Source organism: Ambystoma mexicanum, chromosome 2q (genome assembly GCF_040938575.1).
Source record: "Ambystoma mexicanum isolate Mex_15411 chromosome 2q, UKY_AmexF1_1, whole genome shotgun sequence".
Lineage (NCBI taxonomy): Eukaryota > Metazoa > Chordata > Amphibia > Caudata > Ambystomatidae > Ambystoma > Ambystoma mexicanum.
In genome coordinates this window covers 1,390,670,833-1,390,694,156 of record NC_090924.1, presented here as the reverse complement: position 1 = coordinate 1,390,694,156, position 23,324 = coordinate 1,390,670,833, and the positions used below count along the sequence as shown (strand labels likewise).

Genomic DNA, 23,324 nt, shown 5'->3' with positions numbered 1-23,324 from the left:
GGAAGTCGGACACGACTTTAGGTAAGAAGGAGGGTTTAACCCTCAACACAACCCTGTCCTTGTGGAACACGGTATAAGGTGGCCTGGAAGATAGTGTCTGCAACTCACTCACTCTACGTGCAGATGTTAATGCGACCAATAAAATGGTCTTGAAGGTTAACAACCTCAATGGGCATGTGTGCAAAGGTTCAAATGGAGCACACATTAAAAACTTTAGAACCATTTGTGATCCCTTTTAGGAATTGAATTAACAAGGGAATTTAAAAAAAAAATAGGAACACTCTTCTGAAGAGAGCTTGAAGATGGATAGCGCTGCCAGGTAACCTTTAATGGTCCCAATATTGAGACCCTTGTGTGCCAGTGATAAGAGGAAAGGATCAACATTCTTTTGTCTGCACCAGTCGCAAAACTTGATCCAACAGCAATGGTACAGAGATTTTGTTGCTGGCCTTGTTGCCGAAAGCAACACCTCTATGACGTCATCCGGGAGGTCCCAATCCTCGTATCTCAGCCTTTCAGAAACAAGCGTGAAGGTTGAGAGTGTTCACCTCTGAATGGAGAACCTGTCCCTCCCTTTGCGAGAGACAATCTGTCCTCCAATTCGTCTTCCACAGAGAGATGTACATATGGTCCAGATACCACGTTCTCCTGGCCCAATCCGGGGTAATTAGGATAATGCGGCTTCCAAACCGTCTCAACATTCTGATTACTTGAGGAATGACGGGGATCGGTGGGAACGCGTATAGTAGTGGGAACTTCCAATCTACCACAAACGCATCTCCTTGAGCTCCTCTTGGAGGAAATTCCCTTGAGCAATGCCATGCGCATTTCCGGTTGCAAATAGGTCTACTTGAGGGGTTCCCCAAAGGGCGAAGATTACTCAAAGGACTTCCCGAGCTAGTTCCCCACTCATGGGACACTACACCTTGCCTGCTCAGGGCTTCCGCCGTTGTGTTTTCCTCCCCGGCTAGGTGAACTGCTGATAAGGAGATTTACTCCTGAATTGCCCAGTACCAGAGCGGCATTGCCTCTCTGCACAGTGGTAGTGATCCTACACCTCCTCATTTGTTGAGGTAATGCATGGTCACTGTGCTGTCCATTATTTCCCCGTTCAGAGGGCAGAAAGGCTTTCGGTACTAGTTCAATTGCCCTGAGCTGCAAAGGGTTGATGTGAAGTTTGGACTCCAATGGATATCAACGACCGCCGATAGTCAGACAGTTGCCATGGGCTCCCCACCCAGTGAGTGAGGCATCCGTCACTACTGTAATCTCCAGCTATGGTTGCCAAAAAGGTCTCCTTTCAGAATATTGTCCACGAAGGCCCACCAAAGGAGATCCAGTGCAACCCTCCTTGCAACCTGAAGTAGGTCTGTCATACTTCCTGAGAACTGGGACCATTGAGTTCTCAGAGCCCATTGAAGGGATCTCACTCTTAGGCAGGCTTCTGGCACCAGAGAAATGCAGGATGCCATGAGGCGGAGCAACCTCAAGAAATTGTCGGCCAGAAGATTCTGGCCAGTTTGAAATTTGTGAACCATCTGAAGAATGTTTTGAGCCCTCGCCGTGGGTGGCGAGCTCTTTCCCAAGGATGTGTCTAATACAGCTCTGATGTACTGGAGCTGCTGGGAAGGTGTCATCTGTGACTTCTTGAAATCAATGACAACAACCAATCCTGTAGCTGGAGGGCCTGAAAGAACTGAGAAAGTGTGAACATCTTGAATTTGTCTTTCCTGCCAAACTTGTTCAAGTATCTCAAGTCCAAGATGGCTCCCCAATCTTTTTTGGGGATCAAAAAATATGGGTAAAACCAACCCTTGTTACTCTCCGCTACAGGCACTGGTTCTATAGCGCCTTTCTCTAGCAAGGTTAACATTTCCTGCACAAGGAGCTGATCCGGAATCCTCATTGTTACCCCAATGGATTGTTTTGAGGATGCATTATGAAGGGAAGGCAGTAACCTTGGGCTATTGTTTCCAGAGCCCATGCATCTGAAGTAATGTCTCACCATTCTTGCAGATGCGGAGCTAGCCTGCCCAACACTGGTGTTTCGTGATGCAAGTCCTCAAAGCGGTTTTGTGGCGGATGCTGCAGCTGCTGATGGCAAAAAGCTGAAGCTGGCTTTGCACTCTTACCTTGTCCACCCGGAGATATTTTCCTTTGGCCTCTTTGAATGGCCATTCCTCTCGCCTTTCCAAATGAGTAGTAACGATAGGACGGTCCCCTCCAAGACCGACTAATGAAAAGCCTGAGGTTGCTTAACAGCGGCCCCTAAGGATTGGCAGCCGACTTTGAGGTCTTCAACCTCTCAAGGCTCTCGTCAGCCTTGTTGGCAAAAAAGGTGAGACCCATCAAGTTGAGAAGACGGGAATGCACATCTGGTGCGAAATCTGACTTCCGCAAACATGCGCATAACTGTGCTAGCAGCCATGGCCCTGCTGACGCTGGTGGGATTCATGCATGGCCTCCTTGTCATCTCCAACGATAGCTAGAAAATCCTCCCTTTCCTCCCCTTCTGGTATGTGCTGCGTCGCCATGGGGAAGCACTCCCACAGAGTGTACGAAAATTTGGCTAAGCCACATGTGCAGTTGGCCCATTTTAGGGCCATACTCCTAGCTGAAAAAACCTTGCCTGCCCATCCATCCGCACGCTTGTAGGGATGGTAGGGTACGGTAGGGTACGCTACTTTGTTAGATGTAGCTGTGGCTGCCTGGACCACCAAACTCTTGGGAGTGGGGCGTTTGGACAGATAGCGGAGGTCGTTACTGGAAGGGTGATATTTTCTAGTGAGAGACTTATCCACAGCTGGGATAGAATCCGGGGACTCCCAATTTTTGGCCACCCTATTTTGCAAGTCCACATGACCTTGAACTAGAATGTCCGTAAGATCATCTTGAATAAATTGAGCGGATGGTCTAGCCCAGCCAAAAACTCTATTTTCTTTTTTATTGTTTTTGATGCAAGCACCTTTACAACAGTACAAAAGATATTTTTTACAGATTACAAAATTCAATATGATGATTAAAAGAAAAAACGTACAATATAAAAAGGAAAACAGCGCGATGGCATATTCACAATATCACAACACAGGATTTTTCACACCTACAATTCGATAAACCTAAAAGCTTTCTACTAACATAAATTGCGCTAGTTGGCTTGATATTGACATACTATATCAAAGGAAAGGACAAACTATTCACAGATACATTGACGATGTAATTCTCACAACTTTGCTTCGACTGAACCATAAACCATAATACATTGTTGCACCGAGTGCTGGCAATCACGACACTCAAGGCGCTATTCACTGTTTTTCAGGCTGACAAATGTTTTTCAATAATTTCCATAAAGTTAAATAATGCCAACATGACTGAGTTTCTATGCCCACTCATACATTGAAACCACAGAGCATCTGACATGGAAGCAGAGTCACTATTATAGTAAGCACCAAGAAGTTTGAATCTTTTTTTTTTTCAAAATACACACAATGAATCATTAAATGTTTGTTTTAGTGTTTCATCTTAACTAGCTACCAAGCAAAATCTGCATTTCAAATCATTTGTTTCACCGGGATCTCTTATCCAGTTCATCATGCGTTCTTTAGTCGTAAGAAGATTAATCTTATTTGCATGAACAATGTGCGAACTTGATAACATAGCACTTGTATGATATATGGTAGACACGCTTTTGTTTGTGTCTAAGTTCGGCATATTCTTTGTAAGACCTGTCAAGTCGCAATTTATTGCCCAATCCCTTTTATAGAGGTTTTTTTTGTAACTATTTGAGGGCATGTTACTAAATCACCCAGATGCATTGCAATTACATCAAGAGGCTCCCTCAGTTGCTTAACAAAAAATGTTAGAGATTTCGGGTTACCACTGGCTATCATGCTGGCAAGATCTTCCTATAGATTCTGTGGAGGCTTAAGCATTTTTGCCAGATTGGTAATTCTCCTCCACACAAGCTTTGAAGCCAATTATGTTAGTCCAAGCTCGTGAATAATGATGGCATTAGGAAGTGATTTTTGAAATTGCAATACTTCCTTCCAGATTCTACCTTGAATGATGTTAAGCAGGCCCAATCTCCAATAGACAAAGGTCAAGCCCATATAGGATGACCGCTTCCACCTTTAAGAGGTAGAATTCAAATTCACGGTAGCAGAGAAACAATATAAACAATGCTGGCATTATCAGTTTACGACAACCATGGTAGAGTAGGATGATGAAGGATATTAAATGTTGCTGGATGCAAGCTCCCTCAGGCGGCAACCATCTTGCAGCCATGCAACAGCACCCCCCGGCCTATGTATATTCTAAGTTCTTTGTACTTACCTATAACTCACATCTCCCTCCTAAAATAAGAAAGGCTGATTTGCCATACTACTAGAAACTTGAGCAGTATCAAAGTTGGGGGCTTGTATACCAAGGGGATAGTTTAGTGAAGTGCTACCATAAGTGGGCTTTATAAAAACTGCACTAAGACGATACTAGGGTGTTTTCAGTGTATCTGCAGGACTCCTGGATTATTAGATTGGTTAAAATGACATAAAGTGTTTTAGGAGCCAAGGGTTCAAGCTCTGGGATTGCATAGGTGACTCATCCCATTCTAGGATCCCCTTCTACATTACGGTCTCAAGGTAAATTCATGCCGTGGTTAAACGATTGAACAATTTTTGGCCGGCGCAACTGGAGGGCAATAATAGCTGCCTTGCAGAGAGAAACCGATGCCCTCGTTTAGCGACAGGCAGAGGTAAAACTTTTTTTTTTTAAAAAAGCCTTTTTCTAGTCACAGAAACAGCTTAAAATTGGGGTATGTGTGCCAATAGTCTGGGCTGGCAAGTGACAAATATTGTATTTCAATAATACTGAAGAAGCAAACGGATTAAGGTGTGCTTTTTTCCTCTACAAAGCTTCAGAAAGCAAACCGCTTATAAAATCACCAAATACAGATCAGGGAGCAAGGACACTCCACATGCACGAGTCACCCAGAACCCGCCCCCAGCACAACATGTTTCATCATAGCGTGCCAAAGGAGGTGGTTAAGAGAGTAAGAACTGGTGTGCAGGCCCCCGCATCTGAAGCATGCCCTTTTCTTTAACTATACAGACAAATAAAGATATTTAACGCCATGTTAAATATACAATTTGCATAGCTCCTCTGCAGATATTGAATCCTAAGCAAATTAATGACATACCACTTTGTGCCTAACCAAGCTGCACTGGCCTCGGAACAGGAAGCTCTTACCTCAGCTGCGTCCACGGATTGCTGAGAGTTGAGCTTTCTTCGCAACAGAAACATTTGAAACATCAATCCCTGATATTCCCTCTTCAAATGAAGTATTATATCTTGAGCTTGCCTCATTTTCATCTTTTCCTCTTCCAGTGCCTGGGCTAATGCCCGGTTGTTTGCCTGGACGTTCTTCATCATCACAGCACTGTTATCTGCAACAAAGCTAAATATTTACTCGCTGCACAACATCCCAGGTTTATTATTCCCCTCTGTTCCTTAAGTCTGCATTACCAATTAAGATTAGTGACATTTTCCCATGCACATTATAAAAGTGAAATGAAAAATAGCATAATGGAACCAAACAGTGCGAACCTTACAAGGCCTGTCAATCTTATTCATGAAACATTTGCAGGAGCGGTGGGTGGATAAGCAGTTACAAAAATTCCTGGTATAGATTATAGGGATGGGTATCAAGTGGAAGGATAGGAAAGATATTATATTTAGGTAAAGTAAGCATACATACATTTTAGTGTTGTAGAACATTACTAGGATTAAGGTTAGAAGACACTTTACACACAGCAAAATAGAAAAAAATGTTTCCTCTGTAACACATGGCATGGTCTGTGCAGAAACAAATTGGCCAAGACAATGTTTTGCCACATCTAAACAGACAAGCCAAATTTGGTGACAATTGATAAATGCTTTAAAGTTGAAAAATAAGGCAAACACAACCAAATTGTGTACCTCAAAATAAGCCAGTTTTCCCATTTCGCCCCCTCAACAACCCTCCCAAAAATGCCATTTTCACCCTACACTCCTACATTTTTCACATAGGGAAATAGTGCATCTAATGAACACGCGTTGCACGAAATCTGCTGGACAGACAGATTTACACCAAATAAGAAATCGTTTTTTATTGCTTAAAGTGCAGACCTCAAGAGTAGCCTCAGAAAAGGTGGTTTGGATGCAAGGTTGCTGAGAAATGGTTTCCACGGAAGGAGAGGCAAAATTTGCATTGGTGTTTAGGGATGGTCTTGGTTTCCCACTGATGGTGCCGTCTTTTATTCCTTAAGGGAAAAGATTGGGGTAGGACGGGACTCTGATGACAATATCCCATAAGGTATACATTGTTTAGAACAAAATTAAAATAGTGACACTTTTTTAGAGAACATAAATAACAAATGTCTAATTTTTTATAAAAGTATGTGGTAGATGGGGTAAGGGATTAAAAAGGATGGAGGTTACAGGGGTTAGTAAAGCTGGGAAAATGGGGGGCTTTGGGGAGAAACTCCCAAAATAATAAAAGAAAAATTATTCACAATATTTACGTTATTTTAGAGTCACTGAAAATGTGTGTCACTATTTTTCTTGTCATTACAAAGACCGTAATCATCCCATAAAGACAGGAGTTGTCGTTTAGGGATGTAATGCAGAAGGCAGGAAAAAAAAAAAAAGTTACTGCATCTTGCCCCTTGCCATAGTCCCCAAGGACCCCCTTCCCAGGTGATCCTCACTTGCTTGTCTGCCCCCAGGGTTGATATCCAAGAGTGCTGGCCCTCCCATGGCCACCCGAGTCAGGGATCCGCAGGAATAGTATGGGGGAAACGGAGATTTGTGGGGGCATTCCAATCCAATACCGTGATTGAGTTCGAGGGTGGGTGCGTGACAAGAGAAGGATTATCCTCCTTCCATTCCTCGTTTTTCTGTTCTCCATCAGAATGCTCCCAATGATTCTTCTTTCTGTCCCTCTGATTATTACTTCCCGTATTCCCAACCTGCTCATGTACCATACTACAATTCCCATAATTCCCCTTGTTTGTTTCACAATCCCTTTTGTTCTGTTTTACATCCCAGTCACTCTCTCTCATTTCACCAACCTTTCCTATCCCATCCTGTAGGATACTCGAATACTCAAACTCCTCTTTGTTACACACATACTGTTTTAGACCCAAGACAACAGACCAACATTAAATCTGTGTACACGACATGTCCCAACCTGAGGGTCAGGCAATTAATTCTAATCACACACACACACACCAGACGACCTTTCCTTTTCCCCACAGGAAAAAAATAATAAAAAAAAAAAAAGTGGAGCAAGAAGAGCACAAGACAAGCAAGGAGAGGGAAACCAGAACGAAAGACTGCACGATGAGACCACCAATTAAAAGCGGTAGTTCAAGCGAAGGAGAAAGGCTGCAGGAAACGAGAAGGCGGTGAGGTGAGAAGTGGCGTCGTCCCAGGCCTGCAGAACCTTCGTAGAGGAAAGCCCAAGACCACGAACAATAGCATAAGTGTCCTGCAGCAGATATCAACGGTACACGAGGAAAGCTTATGCCGAAAAGCGGGAGCGAGGATGGAAAGTGCCACCAAATAAAAATGGTTCCATCCTGGTTGTAGGCGGGGGGGGGGGAAAGAGAGGGGTTCGTCTCGTGGGAGTTTGTTATAGTAAGTGAAGTAAGTGAAGTGGGTCCGGGTCGTGCATGGCGGCAATTTGACCACCGCAAGTTGTGAAGCCCAGTAATAGGTTTGGAGGCGGGGCACCCCTATCCCACCCTCACAGATCAATCTTTTGGAGTGTAGTCAATGCTATACGCGGTTGGCCTCCACCCCATATAACTTCCCTGAAGAGGGTCTCTACCCGACCAAATTCGGAGTCTGGGATCTTGAGTGGGGCGTTCTGTAGGACCTATAGGAATCTTGGGAGGGTCATCATAAGAGTGCGGCTCCACCCAGGAGTGTCAGGGGGAGAGTTTCCAGTGGTGGACGTTGCTGACAAAGCAGTCAATGATCGGCTGGAAATTGTGTGTTATAGTTAGTGAGGTCTACAGATATCCAAATTCCTAGGTATCGAAAGCCGCTCTGCTCTATTCGGTACGGGCAATCCTGGGTGTTAGCCATCACTCCCCCACCCTTCACCAGAAAGAGAACAGATTTCCCCCAGTTGATTCTTAGTCCGCTGAACTCACCAAAGCGGATGAGCAGGTCTCATTTTCGATTCTGGATTAATTCTTCTGGGACCTCTCTAGTACCATATTGTACTCCAAAAGGAGAAACCTCCTCTTCTTCAGAGCCACTTTCTTCACAAAAAGAGTAAATCTCCTTTCCTGTTCATGAGTTTGGGTCCAAGGAATCGAAGGAACCTTCGATGGTATCGAAGGAGTCTTCGAGGACACAGATGATAGTCTTTGACAAAGGCGGCGAAAGCGCTTTTGGATTCGATGTCGAAGCCGTCGGCAAAGTCGTTGAGGGTTTCAATTACTTTTTTTAATACAATGTCAAGGAAACACTTGATTCTCGAGGAATCGTCGACGATTTGATGTTGACTCGAGTCTTACGAGTTTCACCGATACTACTGGGTTTTACCACAGTAGTTCCTGACATCCCTGTGGCGTCCGACGGAGCGACTGGGGTCTGGCTCTTTTGAGGCTTCTTTTAGGGGGCGGGGGAGGTCGAGGCTGCATTCACAAAGACCTCCATCATCTTCCTTCTAAATTCTTCCCATTTTCTTGGGGAATCCGACTTAGTTGTGCATTGTACCAAGTCGGTAGATGTATCACAAGATGAAGAGGGAGAGCTATGTCTCCGCTTAACCTTTTTTTAAGAGGAAGATGAAGAGCGTCACGCTCTACTACAAGATCGAGATCTGAGTGTTTACGACGATCCGATTCTTTCTAATCGGTCGACTTCCTATGTTTTTTTGACAAGGCCTTCGAGAAGGCCTTAGAAGCTCCCCGTCCCACCGCCAGTTTACCTTTCCTCTCAGAAAGGGCCTTCTCCGTCATCGACTGACAGGAGCCACAGTCCCGGTTCGATGGTCTGAACCTAGGCACCAAAGACAAACGCAGTGAGGATCTGTAATCGACATCTTCGATCCGCAGTTGATACATTTTTTGAACTCCGTCTTGGGAGTAGAAGCGGTGGAAGAAAAACATTTTCACAAGAAAATTTCGAAGCGCGCCGTTCTCGAGCGTGAAGCAACCGGAAAAACTGAACTGAAGCCAAAGGGCGCGGCACAAGCAATTTATACTGATGGTGACGTTGACACGCTACGGAGCCCATCGAGGGACATAGACGCCACAACCTCGTGCACAGCGCCCTCTGCCGAGAATTTTTTTTTCCTAAGCAGCGAAGCTGGCAGGATACGAATATCATAAGATGAGGAATACGTGGGAGGACACAATCTAAATTCCTTAAGCTGTTCCAGTAAAAGGAACGCTTCTCGTTTAACATTAGACATTCTACAAATAAATCACGTAAAGTTTCTGCTTGGCCAGGTATTTTGCAAAACCGACAAATATTGCCTGTTTTATTATTTATCTTTCGGCTAGCTAAGACATGTGGGCCATTAAGTTAAATCGTATACATAAGAAAGCCGATCTATGTACCGGTGATGGGCATTTACTCATATTTAGTTCCATCATGCTGTACTTTGTCATAAAAGGGGTTATTCCTGAAATCCTTGATTGCTTGACATTGAGCACGCATTTTAATCTAATAATTTAGAAAAGTTTTGGTTTAGCATGGACAGGATTTTATAATAAGAGTTTCAATTAAATGTTGGCCACTGCAAGTGTATTTATCATGGCGTTCCTCAGTTAGTTATAAATGTGTGCTTTGAAGAGAGAACATACTTAATAGGATTTCTGACGCCGGTGCCAAAATGCATTTTATAAAGCGGGCACACAGTCTCCATAGGTACATCCCATACCGGGATATGAGACGCCATTCATATTTGATCCAGGCTGCTCGTACACATTGTGGGAGATTGAGACCACGCCTCCAGAATTTCCCCTCAGATTTATGCCAAAAGATTTCAGAGAATCCCTTTCGTTTCCGACTCATATAGAAGTGTAGGTGTTACTTTCTGATTATAGTAAGTTAACGAAGGGGTAGCAGAACATTTGACATATTTGGCAAGTATGATCATGGTTTAAGAAATTGCTGTAGAGAGCTTCTTTTCTAGGCTGAATAGTTAAGGTTTGTTATCTTGATTAGATTAATGCCTAGATACAAGTAGTGATGGACTAGTTCAAGTTGAGCGTCATGAAGGGTCCACCTATGTATTTTCTACAGCCTGCCGGGAGCGATTACAGCACAAAATCTTTGTTTTATCAAGATTAACGGTAAGTTGATTTTTTTTCCACGTACGATGCCAGATCATCAAGTGATCTCTGGAGCCCTTTTGGGGGTTTTAGATAGTAAAACCAAATCATTAGCATATAATAATGATGGTATCTGATGTAACCCCATTTTTGGTGCATCGGTTAAACATTTACAAAGTGTTCTTTAGATCAGAAATAAAACGAATTGAAGATGGTTGAAGCAAAGATGCACCCTTGCTTCAGACCTCGATATGTGGAAATGGGCGCCGACAAAACTTCAAGGGTCAGCCTCATCGAGAACAGTTGCTGGACACTGTGCTTTACATAGTTTGTCCATCAGTAGCTCTCTAGAAACGGAGTCGAATGCGGCACAAAAATTGTCAAAAGCCAGATAAAGTGGCTGATTTGTAGAGCACAGAAGTGTTTATGGGGGTGATATTAAGTAGGTTAATTGTCGTGCCAAGGCCCGCCACAAATTCAGTTTCAAATGGATCGTGGAGTTTGTTTTTGGTGGTCCATTGGTTGAAATTAACAGGGTAAAAATGTTCCCCAGCACATCCAACAGCGCAATGGGCCTATAATTTGCTAGAAGGGCCCCGTCACCTTTCTTGAAGATTGGCAGTACTATGGAGTGACGCCATGAGTCGGGAATGATCCTAGTCTTGAGAATGTTCATGAAGATACTATAAAGAATACCTGACCAGGATGCAGTCTTTCCATCGAAAAAAGATCCAGACACTTTTTCCATCGAAATTTATTGATTGAAATACCTTTCCATCGAAATGAATATTCATTGACTTTTTTTCATTGAAGATGGAAAAGCATTTTATTCATTACATTTCGATGGGAACAAGTGTCTATGGATCTTAATAAAATGTTTGGGTGGGGGAAAGGGTTCAGTTTTGTAAACATGGGTTTTGGGGGGGGGGCAATAAAAGAATAAACACCACACACAAGTTAGAGGGAGCTGTCCAGCCAGTGCTGAAATACATTGCAACTGTATTAAATATATATTTCAGCACTGGACAGCTCCCTCTTGTGTAGTATTAGTGATTTTCCATTGAAAACTTTACAATCTATTCATTTCGATTACAGTTTCGATGAATGTTCAATTTTAATTATATTAATAGTGATTTGATGGTAAAGTTCAATGGAAAAGTTTCAATGGAAAAGATTTGATGCAAAAAAATAAAAAAAATTTAAAAATAAAGATGGAACGACATGCAACCTACCTTCGCCTTGCCTTCGGATGTGTCTTGAACATAGCATAGGTCAAGCCACCCGGCCCCAGAGCTCTTGAGCTACTAGATCGATGTATGTACTACTCAATGTCCTCCTCGGAAACATCCAACTCCAATTCGTTTGATGGCATGCTGGGGTATCGACTAGAAGAGCCAGGAGGGCCATATAAGAGTAATAGGACGACCATTGATGTTTTGTCACACCATTAATCTGGACTGGTATTTGCTTAATATGGTTTGCTTGATTGAGTAGTAGCCATGGTAGAGGTGAGTTTTTACAGATAATTGCTTTTAGAATTGCTTCTCCATCCCGTTGAAATAACTACGCTTGATCATTCAAGTGATGGAATGTGGTTTGTGTTTGTAAGTGGCAGTTATGAGATCCAGTGGTGGCAGTTCTGGATATATGGTTGGTTTGTTATATTTATGATGGCTGGGGAACGTTAGTTATGTGAATGTAGATGTACGCTGAGAGGGTTGAGAAAGTGGTTTGTTACGGTGAGTGAGTGGGATGTGTAGTATGCTGCTTGTATTGGTGCACAGATGCAAGTATTGGAATGTTGCCTGGTGACTGGAACCTATTCTACATCAAGGTTCCAGTGGAGACAGTTAAGACACACAGGATGAGGGAGAGATGGATAAAGATGTTTCTACCTTATGCTCCTACCCGCTTTCCATAATTTACCTGTAACTCATTAAAGCTAACTTTTTTTTTAATCTAAAAGGAAAAGAAATAACTGCGCTTTCCTAGCTCTTGCCAGTTTCTGTATTTACATTTTAATCCTCAGAGTTGATGCTTGTTCAGTCAGTGATAGTGTATATGCCAGTTTCTTTTCTGTACGAAAAGCTGCTTTTCTGGCTTTGAGTTCTGGATCAAAGCTGTGTTTTTTCCTATAATTGGTTTTCATAGCTGAGGTGGAATGAACTTTAAAGAGTTGTAGTGCAGCTGGATAGGTTTCACCCAAAAAGGTTTGTGTTACCATCAGAAAGGGTGTGGCCTTGTGAGATGTTTAAATGTAGGAGTTGCAAGGAAGTTTGACCATCGGAAGCATGTCCTTGCACTGTTGACAGTGAGTAGTTCTCTAGATTTATGGTTTTTGGTTTCAGTGGGGGGTTATTCTCGAGTCCAATAAAGGATTAGCATTTCGGGATCACTTCAAATTTAATCGCTTTAGCAAACAGATCTAATCTACATAATTGTAGTCAATAAGGCCTTCACATATACCCCTTCGCCAAGTACTTTGTGGAGCTAAATCCCTGGCAGAGTTCAATTTGTCATTATCAGCTGCCTTTTTATCATTAGTGTTACCCATTTTCGGCAAATTGAAATCACAAGTGTAGTTTTCTGGGGGAGACATTGTAAATTTAAATCTCCAACCAGGATCGTGTTGGTGATATCCGGGGACTGGACAACGATGTCCAGAATTCATTCAATATCAATGAAGAACTTATTGTCCATAATCCCTGCAGGATTTCGGTAGACATTAAGAAAAGCCATTACTCTATTAGAATGCGTCGCCTTTACCAATTGTAAAAATTGGTTTGGAGTCGCCCATGGTTTGATGGCAAGGCCTGAACTAATCTTGACTGCTACCATAAGCCCCAATGTGGGTCTACCTTTATGAGTTGTTTTAAAGGAGGGTGTAATATAATGGAATGATCATCCCACAACGGGGTGTCTGAAAGCCAAGTTTCCTGCTATAATATCGAAGTTGTTTATTCAATTTGAAGCAGTATTCAAAAGATGTGTGAAGCCACGTGTGTTCCAGCTTGCAAGACTAATCTGTTCTTGGCTATTTGGCTTGAATTGTTAGGTCTGTACCCTGGGGTAGATACGAGTGATATGAAAGTTCTTATATTTAGTTGCTAAATGTGGGTGACTTGGCATATTGATGCGTGTAATTTGGAGAGCGAGTGTCATGTTGTTTCTATCTCAGTGCCTTGTTCATTCTTTTTTGTCACAGTGGGATCCTGGGCAATGTCAAATCCAAGAGCGAAGAGTTGCATCTTCGCTTGCCATATGGCATTTAGATCCACCCTTGATGGTATCCATAATCTCACCATAGATAGATCTACCTCACTCATAAATTCGACTTGATCAATATCTGCAGAGGTTATATCCTCTAAATTTGGAATATCTCCAAGGATGGCAACAATGTTTGTCCTGCAGATGCAGAAATCATAAGTATGGGGACGGACTATATTTCAAGATCAACCGATGGTGTTGGTTTTGTATGTTTTTGGACTTGGAGCGAACGCCCGTCCTGATATCAATTCCATTACGTATTTGAATGGATCTTTCAGAATAATCTTGGTCTATAGGAGGGGAACCAATTTTATTGAGGCCCTGGTCCTGATTAAATGGCAAATGTTTTCCCTTGATTTATTCGATTTTTGTATACTCACTTGCTTGATCAGATAGGAAGATTGATTATATTGCGAAGATAAATATTGCTCCACTGATTTTTGGATGTCTGTTGTTCTTTGTTCAAGCGTGAATTAAGTCTGACTTGCCTGTAAAGGGTTTGTTTCTTCTGGAAAATCAGGTAGAGAAGGTTGGACTATGTGCTCAATTGCTTTGGTCATGTTATCCATATTCTGATGTGCAGTTATGGCCATTACTGGATCATCTAGTGGAGGATGAGCAAGGACATATTCTTGACTTTCACCAGAATTACCTTTTTTGGCTTGAGCTATGTTTTTATATTTCTTGACAATAGCTGAACTAGTACTAAAAAAATTTCGTTTTGGAGTATTAATGGCTCAAATAAATTGTTTCGAACTTGAACTAGGCAGGGGACGGGGTAATTTCCTATCGTTTGTTTCTTTTTCTAAAGATTGTTAGATACATTCTGCCTATTTCTATGCTTGCGTGTATTTTGCGTGAAAATGTCATATGTTGGTGGGACTGTGCTCGTCGGAGCTTTCACAGGCCTGCTAAGTTTAACTGTTGCTGCTAAGTCTGGAGAGGATGTAGGCTCTTCCATAGAGTTGATTTCGCAGAGGAAAATTATCTGAGTGAACATTGGTAAAGCCGTTGATCCAGAAGTAGGCGCAAAATTTGCCAGATTAAACAATATGTTTGTCCGATCATCCTGTGAAATGTGTGTTTCACTCGCTACTTTATGCGCTACGGGCGAAGTCATATTGATGTTTATCATGCTATCTTTTTGAGCATGCATTATCCAGTCTGAGATACGGTTTATTAGTATTGACTGGTGTGTGATCTCCAAAGTTTCAAACAATTTGCATAAAGAGATAATTGCCATGACAATGTAATGCCCAGTAGAGGGGAATGATGAGGACTATTGGGGCATGGATTGCACGGAGGCAGAAGGACCCGACTTTGAGGAGTGGGTCGTTTAAAAGATATAGAAAGTATAGACAACTCATGTCGTGATTGTCCAACCATGATGGGAAATTGCGAGAGACTAGGATCATTGGAACACAAGCTTCTATTGATGTGGAAGAGGCTGGTATGGTTTCTTCTAAGTGAAGTGCTGCAGTATCAATTAAGGCTGCAGTTGTCACGCATGGGATTAGCATCGGCTCGTGTACTTCAGAAGTCACGAACCCTAGCAAAGGCTCTTTTCTTGGTGTAAACGCAGCTTAACTAGCAGCCGAAATCAAAGTAATACCAAAATAGTGTGGATCTTTCAAATTGTTACCCGAGTGCAGAGGTGGGGACAGAGTGCAGCATGATGTTAGTGAAAGTGTGCAATTGAACCCTGCGACCACAAACAAGTCTGAAATAGGAGGAAATCCAGTTTGAACACTGTTTCGCTCCTGCACTTCAAGGTTTGCGTAAGCGCTACAGTCTACTGGCGACACTAGAATGAAATTGTCCGCAGAAGCAGTGGATTCAATATCTCCACGCGGCTAACAGAACTCTTGGATGTCTCCAGCTGGGTTCTTTTTTTTGGGCGTCGGTAATTGCAATTGAGGCTCATTTGGTCGTCGTGACTGCCTGTGAATGTTGACGGAGTCCGTTTAAGTTGAAGAGAAAGTCTAGCGGTTTCTTTGCGAGACGGCACACCTGATTTTAGCGTGTAAAGGCCTTTAGGCATGAAAATGGTACAACACAGGATGTAACCGAGTCGTAGTGGGATACAACTTTAACTTGCCCAAATTGCATGGTGCTTTAAAGCAAAATCTGCTGGGCCAATTATCGCAAAGTCCTGAGAGCACCGTCCGCCGCACAGCCAAGCGGCACTTCCGGGTACTTCCCATTGCAGGTTTTGAAAGGGTTTAAAATAATACTCCCAAGCTAGGAAGCACCGCACTTGGCAGAAGGTAAATGTAACCCAAGCCCCACAGTACCTGTAAACTGAAGAATGTGTCCAGCTGGATGCGTTCCTGTTGCAATGAAGCAGACCCTGGTTCCTGGCGACGATAGGGAGGACATCTGGTGGGTTTCTGCAGTAATGTATTCTACTTGTTTCAGCCTCTTTTTGTGGTTTTGGTGCCTTTTTCTCAGCACCAAAGAAGAATGAACAGCTCCGGTTAGAAGTTACTTGACCCCTCGGTCCTGGACTCTGGTGAGCGGACTCTGGATGAAGTTGTCCTGCTTCTGTAGAGTCCTCTGGATGCCCATGAAATTTTGGCTGGATTTGCACTTCTGAACAACATGCACTCTATGATGGTCAGTGGTCCCCAGGTATTGGGATTCTGCAGCCTTGGAAAGTTACAGCAAGTAATGGGGTGCGACAAAAGTACGATGTCCATTCATCGCCGTTTTGTTTTTCATGCCAAAAAAAAAAAAACATCGAAAAATATGAGGGGTGTGTAGAGGGATAGAAGTTTTCTGGATGTTTCTGGACTAGTCTAAATCGGTGGGAAGGGGAGGTTGGGCCCCCCCACCCAATAAAATAATTCGATGAATTTTTGCAGCAAAATAAAAACCTGGCGATAGTGTGACACGGAACTGTGCCAAAATGAAGCTCGTCTCAAGGTTAGCTGGTCCCGCCAGCCGAGAGGATGAAGTCATCCTGTACAGGTCTTCCCGGTTGAAACAGAAAACTGGGTCAGAACAGCTCACTGTCCAGCAGGGTGTTTCTGGCGTCTCTTCAGGTCTTCTTCAGATGTTGTCCTCCAGTGGCCGACTGCCTCTAGTCCTAAAAACATTGCTTTTTACGCAAGTTCCCATTCATTCACAGCCCTAGGCTATCAATCACCAAGCAGGGCGGCTATCATCCCGGACAGCAAGTCGGCCAATCGGAACTGATTTCACTCAGGCACACGTCAAAGGACAGGGAAGTTCTGGGGCCCTCCCTCACTTCCTGCCTTATATTGCAAAATATTTACTTACATTGTGTTGATTTTGTTATTTTGTTTCATACATTTGTACCTGAAACAGTTATTCTGAAAGTTCTACCTTTGAATTGGATTCTGCCATGCCTAAAAGTATTACAAAGTTGTTCATTTACTATGAATAATGCAATGGTTTCCACGAAGTTACTTATTACTATTGTGTTATAGTACATACCTTTTAATTTTACCTTTGTGTGTATATGTGTGTGTGTGCGTATATATATCAAATAAAGCATACTTTTATGTGTCAGTGTTTCTTTAGCCTATTGGTATACTCAAGTTCTTTGTACCACCTGCAGCCCTGTTCCTGTTCTCCCCCTAAGTTAAGCGTGGCTGCTCAGCCATTGCTACAAACATAAACTGTTGTTCTGGCCTATACTAAGAGTTGGAGCCAGGTGTCCTAGTGTGAGCTTCACCAGCCCCATCATTGGTGGACTTTTGTAAAACTCCCTCACATCCCCCACAAATTCAGTCTAGCTGCACACATTGAACAACACCTCTGCCATTAGCTATGCATTGCACAACATCTTAGTCTCTAGAATGTGGCCACACACACACACACACACACACACACACACACACACACACACACACACACACACACACACACACCCACACCCACACCCACCCACCCACCCACCCCCCACCCTGCCATTAGAATGCAGTCATCACCTACGAAAGATGCGTTCTAGCCGCAGGCATAATCACTCGGGTACATACTCCCCAGACTACTTCTCTGCACCCACATGCCAGCTCAACATGACTAGCAGGGATCAGGCCACTGCCAACTACTTTAGTATTGGCTAAAATGCACATGGGCTTTCAAGAACTCACTGACAAATTTACCATCCTAGGACTTCGGCCCCCAAGGGCATTCAACCAACAGGGTGTTTACCATACCAATGGGGTAAGGCGCTATACAAATGCCCATCACATTACACATAAGCTTTACATTAGATTTAGACAGAAGAAAAGTCTTCTCTAGTACCTTTACTGAGTGGGTGTATATGCCAGTGAAGTGGGACTGCTTTAGAAAGTGCTCAGTGTACTTGACCGGAAATCCTGAATGCTCTGATCCCTCAGTGGAGTTGGTATACCTATCTTTCCCAGAATTTGTGAGAGTATAATAAAAAAAAAAAAAAAAAAAAGAGAACAGGTGTGACAGGACACTATATTAGAATGAATTGCACAAGTCTGAAGCAGCTACCCATGAATACCAAAAACTTAATTTCCTGCCAAACCATACAATAGACATGGTTGGAATACATTTTACTACTCCTCACCGATGAGGCCAAAACATGTCTGGGTATGGTTGTGGTCTCGTACAGAAGGGATGTGACCCAGCAGTTCGGGATGGACTGCTCCCTTTGGGGTGGGATAAAGACTGATTTGCATATGGTCTTTCCCATTTTGTAATGGCTTGGCAGGCGAATAACGATGGTCTGGAGGTTAAGACTAATTAATGCTATAACTTCCAGCAATCAACGCTTGTTTTGCTATAATACTTTTCATAGCCAAGCATTGCAATTGCATAAAAAACTGAGAAAAAAAACCTCAGTCGGTGACTTACCAAAAATTGGCATAACTAGCATAGACATCAAAGAGACAGTGATGCTTGGGCCTGTATTCAGCCACAACACCATGTTAAACACAGAATTGAAAATATACTCACCAATGTCTCCTCCCCACATTACTAAAATTGCTTCTTTGTGGGGTGCTTCCCCACATTCAGGCTGCTCCACCAGAGACTGATACCAGCACAGTATTCATGGGAATACCAAGTATAGTAAGGGCAAACAAACAGATCTTTCAATATAAAAATGCATTAATCAACACAATACAAACAATTTGACCAATTGCATTGCTCAAGATGTGTTATACAAAAGATCACAGTCTTAAAACCAAAATATTTTACACTGGGAACCCACAGTGGAGGTTACAAAATTCGTCATTGTCCACTAGTGATTCAAGACTCTAGCAAGTTATTTTCTGCTGCTCGTGGTCACAACCAGAAATAAATCAGGATTCAAATATAGAATAAAAACTTACTGAGAATTTTGTTTTTGACCTTTGTACACATCACTTTGTTGACAGTAGCCACCTTTGCGAGTTTTTTGTTTCTCTTCTCCATCATGCGCTCTTTGATATCTTCCAGGCTGTCCTGGAAGGACTTCTTTAAGCTTCTTTCCTTTGCCATTTTCTTGTCATGCCAATAAGCACTGGAAAATATAATTTAAAAAAAATAAAAAGGCACAAGAGTTTACAACAAATCCACTTAAAGAGAAGCAATGCGGTCACATCTGCCTAATTGCCATTTAAAAGCAATGCACCCTTCATCAAATGAAATCTTGCTTCGTTTGAGTAGCTTCCATTCTACAAACAATTTTCATTTTTAATTATCCAACACACCTGTCCCGCCCCAAACCACTTCCGTTTTCCTTCCCATCTTCTGCCGTACATGTCGGACACTGTCTCCAGAATTCACACAAGTCCTTCCTTCCTTTGCTGTTGACACTATCCATTTTATTATAACCTATCTGTGTTCTATTAGTTTCATGGCAGATTAAAACAATACTTTCCAAACAGCCGCCTGCCTGTTCCAAAAATCACGGCTCCGGTAATTGCCCAAAGACAGCAAAGGGCTGGAATGGGATCCGAGGAAAATATGCACGGCTTTGATCAGTAACCCATCAGGATTTGGTAGGCATTGAATTAGTGCTACCAGAAAAATCAATTCGGAGTCATAACCAACTCTGCAAAGCTGAAAATAGATCTTGTGGGGCTGAGACAGTGAAACTTGGCCCGGATTTATTTTAGTGACCCATGTCAAGGCAAGATGGGAAAAACGTTCTAGCAGTTGTTAGTGTCTATGCATCACTTGGGACTAGGAACCTACAGTGGAAATTTCAAAATTCTTCACTGTCCATTGCGGATCAATACCGAAGGCCAAAATACAGAAAAGTTGAAAATATATATTACATGGCCTGCGGTAGCGTCCATGTAGTTATGGTTAAGTAGTTGCTAAACCCATAGGAGGAGCACTTTTTGGGCAGCTTATAACTTCACTCCCTCTGGACAAAACCTCACCAAACTTTGCAAAAAAAGTATATGGCCCACTCTGAATCTCTTAGCAATGTTTGATAAAGGGGGGGAGGGGGGGAGGAGGGGTGTGGTGGAGGGTAGTCCCAAAATGTTTTTTCCCCATAGACTGAAGGGAGAGAGAACAAGTTTATAAATAAAAAAAAAAAAAAAAAAAAAAAATAGATCCACAAGGGTGTTTTTCACCGTAAAAAAGTCTGCAAACAGTTCGGTTGTTTGCGAGCAGTCCTGAGAAGTTCGGACACCTCAGTATTACAGGGTTGGGGAAAAGTAGTTCTTGGATGGCTTATGGCACCAATTACTCAAGCAAGCTGCATGAAATGTTGCAATTATATTCCTGACCTGATTCCAGATGAGTTTGCAAAGTTAGGTGGGATTCTGTTAAGAGGGGGCAGAATTAGAGGGGGGGGGGTGAAGGGTCACGAAATATTGTAAACGCTTATAAATGGGGTGCCATTTGACAAATCTACACAAAGGTTTGCAAAAAGATTATAGACCTAGATATAAATGTTTTCATGAAGACTGAATGGATTTTGTCAAGTGGGGGCTAGGCTATAGGACTATTGTATGTGCCTACATTTGACACTTGAAAAAATAAAACATGGGCAGATTTCCAGCAAACCTGTGTAAGGAGCATTGGCAAGGACCTGAAAGCATGGTTTTGCAAATGTGCCCATGTTCTATTTTTTTGACAAGTGTCATAATGTAGGTACAGAACATTTTAAACTGGAAAATCAAGCTTTGCCGACTGAGGTGTAGCCTCTGGCCATGGGCAGTGGCCGGATTGTCAGTGTCATGGAATAAGGTCATGATCCGGACAATCTGGCTACTGGGCATGACCACGAGGGACAACACATGCGGTTAAAGTGCCATGTCCACCTGGGTCTGGCTTTGTGGTAAAGTTATTCGAAATTGGGATAGATTTGAAAGGGAAGAAAAATGCGCTTGTGGTAATATGGTCAAAGGGTTCTCTTTTCGCCTTCTGCAGGCTGCCATGGAAAGCGAAGAGGGGCCCTGTATGGAACCCCGCCTTCCCTTTCCATGGTGGCCATCTTGGAAAATAATTTTCCTTCCTACACTGGGATGCCACAGGAATCCCGGTGTAGGAAGGAAAATCCTTTTTTTTTTTTAGCACCCCGGGTTGGAAGGGTGGACTGGGGGGGAGTGACGGGGAAGAAATACTGGTCCGGAGACCTCGTCATCCACCCTCGCTTGGGATGATAACTTGGGCTGCCGGGCCAGTATCGACTGTTCCAGTCCCTGGAACCGAGTATGAACGCCACAATATTCCCCTAACATAAAATGCAAATGGAAACGTTGGAAAATCTTATTTAGTCTATGTACTTCACTGAGAAATATAAAGTAGATGGAGTCTATTTTAGTTCCATTTGTATTTTAAACTGTGAAAGGTGCTTCCTAAAGGAACATTTCTTTTGTTGATCTTGGATGTATTTTTTCTTTTTTGGCAGTAGAGATAAAAATGAAAGGTGGGGAAATGAGGGAAGAGGCACCAAACACTAATATGGAGGGGTAGGTGGATAGGGGAAAATGTTGCGTGTGTTATTTCTAAGGAAGGGGGCAGTGTTTCTCATGCTCCTTGATGACAGCAGTGTTGGTGGCTCTTGGGGAGGAGGGATGGCATTAGCTGATGCCATTTTAAGATAAATAGCAGTTTTGCAAAAAGTATGTACTGTGTATTAGATTGTTGGATAATGAGTAGGAATATGTGTTTGAGCTGTGCAAGGGAAATTTTGAAGTTGAAAGTTCCAAGATCCGTACAAAATGCAGTTCAACTGCCCACGAAGCACAGATCTTATATTGTGAAGTGCGGACGGGTTCTCGGACAAGTCATCATGCCATGCCCCAGCGTATGGTCATGTACATGTAGCACTGTCCGGAAGGTCTGCGATTAAGTCAGATGTTCGTAGACGTCAACAAAACTAGTTGAAATAGTTGCAAAAAGTGTATAGAAGTGTTAAAAATGATTCTAGAAGGTTGGAAATGGCAGAGTTTTAAGGTTACTTGTCACATATATTAGGGAAGTATGCTATTAGTAAATTGTAGGAAAATAGCATGCACTGGTAAAAACCCATGAAATTTACTGAAATACTTTGTTAAAGGGACAGCATCACCAGAAAATGTTAATGACAAAGTTTATCTTCATGTATACAAATGAATTGTGTGTTTGAGGCCTGCTCATTTCCCCATGTATGTGCACCATGAGCTGAGACCAAACCCTAAGGCAAGTACTTAAAGAACATAGGACAAGGTTAACGTGTAGATATATAGCACCTTTTTCAATTTTAATATTCTGACTGTCAGTGAACAAAACCACCTGGCCTATATATGTCAGTGAACAAAAACAAGTGGCCCAGATATGTGATCTTATCAATGACATTTGTGATGTCATCTTTGATGTCCTGGGTGTTAGTCTTAGCAGTGTACGGTGGTGGCACGAGTTATGGTTGCTTAGCTTATCATAACTGACGTATTTCTGTGCAAGGAAGGCCCCTGTGACTGGTTTACAATTGGGTTGCTCGTAGTTGAAGTTCTGGGAGTGAAAACAATAAGCTTCTGGCTCTTTGCACGAGTCCAACCCCGGTAGAGAACCAGGTTGTATCTCGGGCAGCATTCTGCTGGGTCTGCAAGTTGGAACATGACCAACAGAATTGTCAGGATTGCCTGAATTATGAGCTGTTACCCTTGATGGACTATTGGCATCCCCTCTACAAACGCTGCCCATAGATGAGGCAACCTATGCATTTTCTGCACTGTCAATATCCTCAAGCTAACGCCTCTGCATGGTGCCCTGGCTAACCAGGAAATTGGTTAATTTCCTTAATCGGCACATATGCCTCACCAGTTATACACGGGTCCACATTAAGCTTGCCAAGGTCAAAATTTGAATCCAGCACAGGCAGTTTACGTCTCACAGTCAGTATTCTTCTCTTTGAATGGGTAGGCACCTCAGAATTTCCTTGCGTTTGTGTAGTGGAGGGCGGGGGGAAATGAGGCCTCCTCACCTCCATTATGGCTATTAGCTGCTGTTGGCTACAGGTGTTCATCAGGGTTCAAATGGTGGGAGAGCACAAAAAAGAAACCCAATTGGCCAGGCACAGATCACTGAGAAAATTCACAGAGAACAGCATCCTCGCCATGACAAGTGATCAATTGATGTTCAATGGGTCACCGCCCCAGATGGATGTCAGGAAGCAGTTTATAACAGCAGCCCCTCTCTCCCTGCGAGCACCTAACACCCTGTGGGAGCACAACACCCACGCCCTTGGTCCCGCGGGCTTTGGCCCGAGCAGGCTGAGCTTGGAGCTTTGAAGGAGGAGGGGGCCGC

The 23,324-nt window shown here is 43.0% G+C and overlaps 1 protein-coding gene across 1 annotated transcript in view; it reads right to left on the bottom strand.

Annotated features, from left to right (window-relative positions):
* Positions 1–23,324, bottom strand: part of SGO1 (shugoshin 1) — a 223,784-nt gene that overhangs the window by 177,690 nt on the left and 22,770 nt on the right. Inside the window, exons 2-3 of the mRNA XM_069648869.1 lie at positions 18,929–19,098; positions 5,242–5,438 (exon numbers count right to left, since the gene is read on the bottom strand). Of these exons, the coding sequence (XP_069504970.1) occupies positions 5,242–5,438; positions 18,929–19,076 (345 nt within the window). The 5' untranslated portion in view covers positions 19,077–19,098. The remainder of the gene's footprint in view (positions 1–5,241; positions 5,439–18,928; positions 19,099–23,324) is intronic.